Source organism: Calidris pugnax, unplaced genomic scaffold (genome assembly GCF_001431845.1).
Source record: "Calidris pugnax isolate Ruff unplaced genomic scaffold, ASM143184v1 scaffold18, whole genome shotgun sequence".
Taxonomy (NCBI): Eukaryota; Metazoa; Chordata; class Aves; order Charadriiformes; family Scolopacidae; genus Calidris; species Calidris pugnax.
In genome coordinates this window covers 10,847,284-10,858,386 of record NW_015090812.1, presented here as the reverse complement: position 1 = coordinate 10,858,386, position 11,103 = coordinate 10,847,284, and the positions used below count along the sequence as shown (strand labels likewise).

General features: G+C 53.4%; 1 protein-coding gene across 4 annotated transcripts; it reads left to right on the top strand.

Annotated features, from left to right (window-relative positions):
• Positions 1-360: 360 nt before the first annotated feature.
• Positions 361-9,711, top strand: TMEM125 (transmembrane protein 125). 4 transcript variants are annotated; one of them, XM_014939519.1, is made up of 4 exons: positions 361-577; positions 1,305-1,446; positions 2,057-2,186; positions 6,075-9,711. In XM_014939519.1, the coding sequence occupies exon 4, from the start codon at positions 6,387-6,389 to the stop codon at positions 7,047-7,049; it is 663 nt and encodes a 220-aa protein (XP_014795005.1). In that variant the 5' UTR covers positions 361-577; positions 1,305-1,446; positions 2,057-2,186; positions 6,075-6,386; the 3' UTR covers positions 7,050-9,711. The 4 variants fall into 4 exon arrangements, with proteins under 4 accessions (XP_014795005.1, XP_014795008.1, XP_014795009.1 ...); XM_014939522.1 differs by lacking the exon at positions 1,305-1,446; XM_014939523.1 differs by lacking the exons at positions 361-577; positions 1,305-1,446; positions 2,057-2,186 and adding an exon at positions 2,244-3,013.
• The last annotated feature ends 1,392 nt before the right edge of the window (positions 9,712-11,103 follow it).

The window sequence follows — 11,103 nt, the reverse complement described above, 5'->3', positions numbered from 1 at the left end:
ACAAAAATCCAGTCCTGATGCGAGCAGATGGCCCCGGCCTATACGGTAGCGCAGGAGCTATTTTATTCAATACTACATAATACCAAATACTTGCTGAATGTGTCAAATCTTCCCTAGCGCTGCCAACCTGGCTGCGGGCTTCCTCTCACCTGCTGCCCGGGAGCTGCTCCCTGGCTCTGGCACCCCTTCACCTCCAGCTAGGAGGAAATGAGCCACCTTCCAGGATCGGTGCGTGGCCAGATCCTGCCCGGGGAGGGAGGGGTAATGCCTGCACACCGGCGCGGCTCTGGAGCCTCTCCAAGGCCAGCAGCAGGTTTGCTGAGACGCCACCCTGCTGGGGAATGCACCTGCCCGGGAGAGAGGTGAGGGCTCGCAGCCTCCGCGCCGCAGCAGGAAGGGGAGCCGGCAGGAGCACCTGTTTCTTGGCAGGCAGTTGCCAGAGGAAGGGAAGAGATTTTCCCCCGTCATCTCCCTCCTTAACTCGATCCAGTGGAAGGAAAGCCAGGAAAACCCCTTGCTGCCGGCCAGGAGCAGGGAACAGTGCTGGGCTGACGTGTGTGGGCAGCGTCTGCTGCAGGTGAGTGAGTCCTCCTACCTGGGACCCGTGTGTGTGTGGGAAGGGATGTACTCCACCAGTAGCTGCTGGCAGGTTTGGGGGCTGCTTCAGACGTACTTCTTAAGAGACCCTGCCTCCTGTCTCCACATCATTTCTTTCTTGCGCCATCGTGTTTCCTCGCAGCACATAAGGCTTGGGAGTTTCTTGTTCCTGTGGGACTCCCAGGCCTCCCTCAGCAGAGGTGCATCAGGACAGGATCTGTGGGGTCAGGATGACGGATGCCTGTTATGCAAACAGAGAGGAAGGGGAACAGAAACTTTATAATTGAGCACACCAAAGCTATCTAGATTTCTATTCAAAGCAGCTGCACGCTGACTCTGTTACAACAAGCCCTCCACTATCCTCACCCTCAGAGCCCCTAGCCTTGGTGAAAGGAAGGGACAGTCCACCATCACCAAGAACTTCCCTGAGGCTTCTTGAGTGATGTCTGGGGCAGGAGCACTGGTGGGACAGATTGTCAGTTTTGGGGAAAGCATTATCCCTCTGGCAGGGTAGAGAGGGTGGGCTCTCCCCAGAGATACAGATTTAACAGCATAGGTTTGCCTGGATTTTGAGTAGCCATGGAAAGAAGAAGCATTGGGACTTGGTGGTGGATGTAGCAGCCAAAGGAGTGTGGATCCCTTGCTAGGATTTTGGGTGAGGCAGACAGATACCACAATAAAAGCCCCATTACTCCTATTCCCTACAGGTTCCTCTATCCATGCTCCTGAGTTCTCAGAGAAGAGAGAGGACCTTTCCACACATCTCAGGGCAGCAACATCCCTGTTCCCAGGGGTGAAGACGGGCCTCGAGCACTACGACAATCAGGGGTTCTGATTTGTGTGTTGGCAGTAAGTCAGGCACAAACCAAGATACATGATCTTCGTTCTCTTTGAGCTGACTAGGGAGTTAGAATAGAATAGGATATGCTTAGATCAGCCCTGAATTGGTCAGGCAGTTGGACTAGATGATCATTGTAAGTCCCTTCCAACTGAAATAGTCTATTATATTCTGTCTCTTCTATTCTATTTCAGTTGGAAGGGACTTATAACAATTCAGGGCTGACCAAGTTAAAGCATGTTATTAAGGACATTGTCCAAATGCCTCCTAAACACCGACAGGCTTGGGGCGTTGACCACCTCTTTAGAAAGCCTGTGCCAGTGTTTGACCACCCTTTTGGTAAAGAAATGCTTCCTAAAGCATTGGACATTGGAAAAATTACATGAAAGGATGGCAAAATATTTGTGCCTATTCTGGAATAGAGATTTCTGTGAGGCACAGAGTGGTGGCAAGTCCATCCCAAACAGACTATGGCCAGATCTGGCCAAGAAGTAAATAAGCTGTGATGGACTGGAGAAGCAGGGGGGAGGAGATGGCTTATATCTGTTTGAGATCATGAGGCTTTGTTGGGTCTCATTTAGATTGCTCATGGAAATCATTTTATGTATTGTTATTTTACAGCAATTCTTGCCGAACTCTGCTGGTTTCCATGATGCTCCCAAAGTCGACATAGCTGCATAAAACCCTTCCAAGGCTGGAAGTGCTGCAGGAGACTCTCTCACCCCCAGGCTTCCCCTCCTGCACACTGTGGGTAAGCAAAGTCTCATGGTGTACCCTGGGTTCGGGGAGAGGAGGGAAGTGAGGAGTATTTCAACAGCTGAGTTTATATGGTTCTGAAGTGAAAGTGTTAATTAACATACAGTCCATGGCCCATCTGTCAGATATCTGACAGTCAGACATAAAAAAGTCTACAAGTAAACAAAAAAATGCACATACCATTCCCAGGCAGTCAGCAGGCATGTGTCTCCCACACCTGCAGCCAGGAGTGGCCAGAAACTAGGTGAAGATGACCTTCAATTCCCAGTTTAATTTTGTCAGAGTAGGAAAAAAAAAACCAATGAAAAAGGAAAAACATGAACATTTTTGTTTTCCTGCATTCCTAGTGCTTTCCTGTTCTTCCTCCCCAGCTGCGAGCCAGCAGTGGGGAAGGACAGTCTGTCAATTTTTTCCTGAAATCTGACCTTCAGTCAGAAAGCATTGTGTGGCTGGGCTGGTCCTCTCCTCCTTGTTCTCTTGCATACAAAGATGGGAGCACAGAGAGTACTGGCTTCAGTAGTAAGTAAACAGTAGAGATTAATGAGCTGTGATAGACATTATCAAACTGGCTAATCCGATGGGCTAACTGGCTTAAGCTCACAAAGGTGTTGTGGTCTATTGCAGACCAGTGAGACCAGGTAGCCTGAAGAAGGGCTACAGAATGCAACTGCCATGGAAAGGCTGTTCTCCCTCATGGCAGAGCAGGGAGATCTCTTCCTTTCTCTTGGTCTGATCTGGGCAAACTGATGTGCTGCATAATGCCAAGAAACCAGATCAGCAAAGTTGCTGTGAGATCTAGTGTCATCCCTTCTCCAGGGAGAGGTGAGTAACAGCCCAGGATAGGGTTGCTTTGGTTTAACATACAGCCAGCCAGATTTTTCTTAAAAGGGTGGGAGGCAATGCACCCCTGCTGAGGAATGGGAAACTGTGGCTAGATTTAAGGAAAAATCTATTTGTGGTGCGAATGGTTAAACAGTGGAATGATCCCAGAGGACCTGTGGGTCCTCCATCTTTTGCAGTATCCTGCACCCGAGTGGATGGAGCCCTGAGCTTCTCAGTCTGACTTTGAGGTTAACTCTGCTTTAAGCAGGTGGAGGGACCAAGTGACTTCGCAAGGTCCCATCCCACCTGAATTCTTCTGTGATTCTGAGAGTAAAAATACTGTTGTTAGCAGCACAAACCCCTGCAGTCCAGAGAAGCCCAAGCAAGTGCGGATGCTTATAGAGCAAAATATCATATTCCCAGGACATTTTCGAACAGACACAAGGAAACATGGAGGCACACTTCAGTGGAAGCCTCTCCAAGTCATTTGTTTAATAGAGGTTAATATAACAGCAGGAAATACGTGCCTGTAGAGGTCACACCTTATTGTATTCTGCAGCCAGACGCTTTAACAGTTTTATCTGTTCCCTGTCCTTCTTCTGAGCAAATAAAAAATAACATGGTTAAATTTTAAAAAGCAACGTGGGAATGCAGTGCTGTAGCTTGATTCTTGGTCGCGTTTTCCCTCATTGTGGTTTGCACTGTAGTGTTTTTTTTTGCTTACTGTTTGACTCACAACTTGTGCGCGCGACTTTGGTCAAGCAGCAGAAGGCCGCAGACTTTGCACTTCTCCAAGCTTTATGTTTTCTTAGTCCCAAATCTCGATTTAATCTACAAACCTGCTATCTACTAGACTCACCCGCTCGCTGGTAAGGAGGAGATAAGGCACCTCTGTGCTTGGAGAAGGAAAGGCAGGAGGAAGTAGTGCTTAGCACCGAGCTGGTTTGTGTAGGCTGGGGAAATGTCTCCAGGCTCCACATCTTCTCACCCCTCTACTTTGAAAGTGCCCCATGACTGACATCCTCACCTTCTGGGGACCTGTGGGCACACGTGGATGGCACAGTGGTATCTGCTCTCTCATGCAAAACCAAAGTGGGTCCCAGCAGGCACAAATCACCATACTCAAACAGAGCTTTTTTTTGTTTGTTTGTTTATTTTTCTCTCTAATTGATGCTTTCTGATTGTTCTGGCTCTAGCCAGGAGCTGCAGATTCCCCCACAGGCCTCCAGGCTGGTGTATCCCCTCTGGATCCTGGGTGTCTGTGTCCCAGCCTGCTCCCCGTCCCGGCAGGCACCGGCACCGGCGGCCGTGTGGGGCAATGGTGGGGCGGGCAGCTCGCACGGGGCGATGGCGGCCGGGCCTGCCAACCCGCCGCAGCTACGGACTTCCTGGACACGTGCTGCCAGCTGGCAGCCTGCCCGGAGCCACGTCCAAAGTGACCTCATGCTCCATCACAGCCGGGGAGTGACTCAGGAGGAGCTTGGCCTGACACGGTCAGGCGGTGTCTGGTTCGGGCTCCCTCCCCACACACGCCATTGTCCTCCCTCTCCCCCCACCCCACATCGGCTTGTCCCCGACAGAGGGGGGGTTTTGAGGCCTTTGCTGGCAGCAAAGGCACTGCCGTAAGGAGGTGCAGTCCGGGGAGACTGTCTGAGGACAGGGAGAGCTGGTGGGAGGAAAGATCCCTGGTGTGTGCAGAGCTGGCATGCGTGGAGGTCACAAATTGTCCCTGCTCCTCCGTAGTGAGCCCAGAGTCCCGGCGCCATGCAGAGCAGGGCACAAAGACAAACAGGGTGTGCTTGGCACGGGCTGACAGGCCATTTTGAACCATCAGGGTGGCCGTCTCCCTGCCCGGGAGAAGTGACACAGCTCTGACACAGGGGATCTGCATCAGTTCCTGTCCCCACCACAGGCTCCCGCAGGACTCTGAGCAGTTTGTGCATGTGTGCCCATGCTGGCCGAGGCTGCATCGTCCTGACTGGGAGGTGACCGGGGAGGCATTTTGGGGATCTCCAGGGCCTGCCCCATGTCTCAAGAGCTCAGCTATACCTGAGATGCTCCTGCTCCACAGCACCTCTCCTTGCTTTGCGTACTAGCTGTGCTGGAGGGTTCCTCTGGTGCTGTGGAACCAGCTGGAGCACTCACATGCCAGGGCAGGATGTTATGTGAGAGAAATAGAGGAGGTTTCCATTCTTGGTGTAAAACTGTACCCAGAGAAGCGTTGAAGGGGGCCAGGATGCCAGGGAGGTGATGAGCCCAGGATGCTGGGCTGCAGGTTGAGACAAGGTGCTGTGTGGAGGGGAGCAGCATGGAGCCTGCTTCCACCCTGCAGCCACCGCTGACCTTCTCGGGCTTCCCTCCAGTGGTCAAGTGCTTCACGGATCAGCAGAGAAGAGAGCAAAATTGCAGGGTATCAGGTCCCAGCTGTCTGGGGACTCCTTCCAGGGAAGTGCTGAGACCACTGGAGATATAACCATTACTTTTCTGTAGGGAACTTGGGAGGGGGAACCACTGGCAGTGCAGGGGGAGAGACAGGGCTGAGAACATGCAGCAAGGGCAGCTCTCACTCTTCCAGCGACTGGACTGGAAGGGTTAAACCCTGGTCCTGACCCCCACCTCCCGCTGTCGTTCTGGGCAGCAGAGCCAGTTGGTGACAAGAGGCTGATGCTGATGAGGGAGCATGTGAAGCCAGAGCTTGTGAATGGGGCTTTATCCCAGGAGAGACCTGCCTCTGCTCCGTCCCTGCCCTGCTGCCAGCACCAGCTGCAGGCAGAGTCCTGCGGGCAGCAATGTGCCAGTAGCCTCTGAGCAGGGGACACGGGGTTGGGGAGGCAGAAGACTTGCCCTTGGGGCAGGCTGAGTTTCCCCCACAGTGCATGGAGGTCTTCCAGGAAGATGTGCATGGCTGAGCTGTGCTCCAACGCATGGGACTTTTGTGAGCGAGGCAGGGGAAGGGCTGCAGGCCAGCCTGGAGCAACCAAGGCCCAGGGTTTGGCAGGGGATTGTTTGGTACAGGGGAGCAGGGTCTCTGCTTAATGATATCTTCTCTTGACTCTTTCAGACGAAAGACACAGGAAAGGAAGGACGCAGCCCTGGTTGTTCCCTTACGGTGCTCCTCTGGGGATGCTCCATCATGTCCTGCAGCCCTACCTGGGGGGTGGGCTCAGCCCCAGCACATGGACCATAGCTCTCCAGGTGGCACTGCTGCAGAAGGAAGCTCCACCACGCTCCAAAGAATGAGACGGAGGCGTCCTCGCTTGAGAAATGTAGCTGTCTTCGCAACCACTGCTGCTTTGACCCTCCACTTCGCTGTAAGGGTGTAAATTCATCTGTGCAACCACCCCACCGTGCCCTTTCCACCCAGCCACCCACCATGCCGGAACTGGCAGAGCTGAGCAGCCCCCGCACCCCTGCTGACGCGGACCACATCCAGAGGAACATCTTGGAGGAGCATGTGGAGCTCTGGTGGTTCCAGGACCCCAAGAAGTCCATCCTGTGCTATGGGGTGGCTGTGGTGCTGATCCTGGCCTGCGGGATCGGGGGCATCATCCTGCTGTACAGCACTAGCAGCAGGTCTGGGGAGTGGCGGCTGGCCGTGGGCACCACGCTCTGCCTCCTGGCCCTGCTCGTGCTGCTGAAGCAGCTGCTGAGCTCTGCAATCCAGGACATGAACTGCATCCGCAGCCGTGATCAGATTGAGCTCTTGAAGAGCGGGGGCTTCTCGGACTGCCTGGTGCTGCTGCTCAGCGCCCTAGTGCTACTGGTCTGCGGGGTCGTTCTCACCATCCTCTCCACCACCACCATGCAGCTCAGCCCTGCACGGCCGCTGGCCAGCATGTTCACCAGCGGGGTTGTCCTCCTGACTGCCGGCGGTGCCATCCTCCTCTGCCTGCTGCTCTACCTGCTCTGCACCTCCTGCCGCCAGGCTGCCCCTCGGAGCCTGGAGACGGGCGAGATCCGTGTCTTCACCATCTCCGGCCGCCTCGCTGCAAACAGACGGCTTCCTCCCACCTCCAGCATGGCCAACCTGATTTGACCCAGGATCCTGCGTGACCCTCACTGGATACGACGTGTCAGCAGGGCTTGTGCTGGCCTTTCCCCAAGGAAGAGTGAGTGCTGGGGTATGCCTTGCGCTTCTTTTGGAGATGACTGGCATTTGCTTTGCCCCAGGCTGATGGCACAGCAGGGACTTGGGGTGCCTGGATGGTCACTGTGACCTGGCGCATTAGAAGCACAGTGCTGGCGTTTTATATCCACAAAGCCTCCTGCGACAGCTGCTGCCTGCCCAGCTGTGAGCCCTGTCACAGAGCTAAGGTGAGCCTGTCCTTGCACTTGCTTGGTTCCTGGAGTTCCCGGGGCTGTGTTGTGTGCTCTCCTGGCAAGAGAGGCTGTGACTGTGGATAGTGTAAAACCACCCCGGTCTCCATGCAGTGACGCCAGCTCAGACCCCTGTCTCAGCTGGCACCAGCACTTTGTGCCTCTGAGCCCATGAAGGTGGGCACACACTGAACTTGCTGTGCTGCCCTGTGTCGCGTGTCCCCTCCCTCCCAGGCTGTGGGACCCCTGAGCAAAGTAGAGCTGATGAATGGCAGGAAACATTCTGCGTGTCAGCAGGCATGTAGAGCAAGCGAAGGGAACTTGGGGGGAGGTAGGGCTGCAAGGGCTGCCCCCGAGAAAGCACCTGTGTGTTTGTGGGAGGGAGCATGGGATTTGTGTGGGATTATGTGTGCCAGAGTCCCAGCATGGCTGGACCTCAGATGAAATGCTGTTTGTGTGTGCAACGCCAGGATCTGTGCCAATATTACCTTTCTGAAGCCCACCATCTTCTGTGGTTTATCAACCGGGATGATCAAAGGGTGTTGGTGCCAAGGCCCTGATGGGTTATCAGTGATGGACTGTGTGTCAGGGCTCCAGGTGGACCTGCTCTGGCAGGGGGGTTGGACTAGATGATCTCCAGAGGTTCCTTCCAACCCCATATCATTCTGTGATTCTGTTATCATACTAGTGTGCTCCAGACACAAACAGCAAGGTTCAGTCGCTGGGGGATGGTGATGGGATGCATGAATCCTGGGACTGGGGCTGCTGCCCTGCAAGGGCAGTGTGAGGAGGGAGCATTGTTGCCCTCTGGCAGGAGTTTTCCAAGCGAAGGAACCTCTGCTGCTACGGGAGCACTGCAGGTCATCCCGTCCCTGCTGGGCCCAGCACAGCAGCATTCCCATGTTGCTTCCCTCTCCCAAGTGCTGCAGCTGCTACAGGGCAGAAATGTTCTTCTGCCACCACTTGGGCCTTACCTGGAGCTTTTTTGGTGTTTTATCTCTACAAGGTGTCTATCATTGAGGTGTCTTTACCAGAGGCAGACTAACAACTCACCCCTGCGCGCTTTTCCTGTAACTTCAGGCTGATTTACCTGTCAAAATTCTAATTTTCTCCATAGACCCACAAATGATTTCACTGCCCTTTCCATAGAAACAGATCCTAACCTCCTAGTGAAGCTTCTCCTACACAACCTTCTCTTCATCTCCCTGTCTGCTTCCATCTCCCCTTCATCTGAATTGCTCTGCCCCAGTCATTATTTTGGCTCATTTTTTGCTAGGTTCCCTCTGTAACGGAACAAGACTGAGCTATTATTTTTTGGTGCCTGGTAGAAAATTTATTTGGAAGAGAATGGTAGCTCATTCCCTTAGTAACAGCATGAATCGCTGTCCATGTCACACCTGGAGGCAGTGTCAGAGTTCAGCATCAGTGAACCCCACCAGGTATATGCTGGACAATGAGGACTTCATCCCTTCACAGCTCTAGACCACACCATCCCTGATGCATTCAGATTGCATGAGGGCACTTCTGTCTTCTGTATTCTTCCACTGTTGCCCTGCTCCTGCTGGCTTTCCTTCCCCCAAAGCCTTGGATTGTTTTCCCCAAAGTACGGGAACATAATTTTTGGCTTTTGTTTCTGAATGTCTGTTATTTCTACATTTTCCTCTGCCACTTTCGCACCATCTGTAGATTTTATTAAACTGCTGTCTCCTCCTCTCTCTGCATTACTTCCCTTAATCTACCCAAGAGTTCACAGGGTGTTACCAAGTTCAGGTCCTCCTAAATCCTCTGCAAAGCAAAGAGCCGTCCTTCCCCTTTGGGCTGTTTGATCCCAGGTCCCTGTGCGTGCACGGGGAGGGACAGGCCAGAGCTGGACAGCTGTGCACCATCACAGTTGCTCTGCACGTCCATGTGGGTGCACGGCAGTTCTGCCAGGCTGCACCGCCTCTGCCTGCATCAGTGCTGTAGCGGCTACTCCCCGCTCCCCCAACCTGCACGTGTGGACAGGCCGCAGCTGCCTGCACACCAGCTGTTTTGCACATCTGGGCATTTCTGTGAAGACTGGTGACCGTGCCCAGCTCACAGCTCCACGCTGCCTGCGCACCAATGTGAATCCTTCGCTCCATAGCCCCTTCAAAAGCTGCCCCAAGTGCCCGTGAATTGTGCCAGAAAAGGATGCTCGTGGGCCGTGTCAGCAGCCCGAGGAAATAATGGCTGAGAACAGGCTGTCCCCGAAGATGGCAGTTTGGGTGTCTGGCTGCCCACACGGACAGCCTGTGCTGCCCCAGTCACTGGCTCGCCTCTGCAGCAGCGGTACTGGTTTGTTCCTTTCTTGATTCTTGTGTTGTGTGTGGAAATACATAATAAAGTGTTACAGAAGTTGACAAGTGTTGAACGCTTATGCGGGAGGTGGCAGGGCTGTGCAGAGCTGGCCTCGGCTCAGGCTGAGCCCAGGGCAGAAATCATGACAGCCCAGGGTCCCTCCTGCGGCTGTGGTTTTGGCTCATCAGCTAGTGTGGCAACACCACCACAGCCCCCCAAATGCATGTACTTCTTTCCTGATACACCCACCTCCAGATGTGCACACATCTCTCTCTGCTTAAGACATAGCTGGTCCCCCTCACCACTGCTCTGCCAACCCAAGACCTTGCCATGCTCCTGAAAGATGCTCACATGGAGCACACAAAGCCTCCCGAATGTGTTGGTGCTGGCTGGTTTGTTTACAGAGAAGCTGTTTCACCCTGCGGTAGGGCTGAGCCTCCAGCCCTGTGGCGGCAGCCACTGCCTGCAATGAGCCTGGAACCAGTCTGCCCGCATACCTGCCACCGCTCCTGTCCACCAGCCTCCACCGCCGTCCTTCCCGCAGCTTCCTGGGGGAACCCCCTTCAAAAGGCTCCTCCTTTTCTGCTCTGACACCCTTGTATTCCCAGCTCTGCATGTCAGATGCGTTTCCCCCTACGTGAGCTGCCAGGCTCCTACCCCTCTCACACTGGAGCTGCCTGGAGAGGGGGCAGAGGGGCTGCCAGGGGACCAGGGCCCCCTGCACACCAGAAAAATGGCTACCTCTGCTGGGTTAAAGAACAAACGGGTGGGCCTCCCAGCAGGGTCAAAGGCAAGTGGCTTAACACTAGGTACTGAGGGACAAGAGTGAGAAAGATCCTGGATAAATAACCCTGGGCAGTTTTCTTTTTAGTCTCTTTTAAGACATCCCTGAGACCAAAAGTAAAATACTGCATCTAGCAGGAGTTCATGTGATTGAAAAGCCCAAAAAATACCCCCAAAAGATAACTGAAATGCATTTTCCCAGCCCCCAGATTTATGTCTTCTATCTTAGCTGAAAGATATTAGAAATTTCCTGCAAAAATAAAGCTCAGTTTAGAAATATGGCATTTAAGAACACAAACTGGCTGGCTACTGAAACAAGCCAGCAGGTTTTCCTCCTCATGGCTTCAAACAGCACATTCCCTCTCTGGAAGGTGCTTTAAGTCTGTGTCGCCCATCCAACGCCTGATCCGGTCATGCCCTTTGGTTTACATTCTCTGACGTGTATTATTTACTTCTGTATAAACTACGCTCTATAAATAACTTAATGAGCAGAGAAATAGAAAGGCAGCTCACAGTGAAACGGAGGTCTGAAGGAGATGGGGGAATTAGCCGTGTGGCAGGGCTGCAAGAAATGCTATTCCTGTGACTATGCTTCATTCTCTGGAGCATGATGGAGAGATCCCCGGGCTATCAGGGACTGTAACAACCGGACTATGCCCTGGGAAATCTTC

What these genes read in the sequence shown, in the direction of transcription:
- TMEM125 (XM_014939522.1), top strand. Translation starts at nt 6,387, where the DNA reads ATGCCGGAACTGGCAGAGCTGAGCAGCCCCCGCACCCCTGCTGACGCG.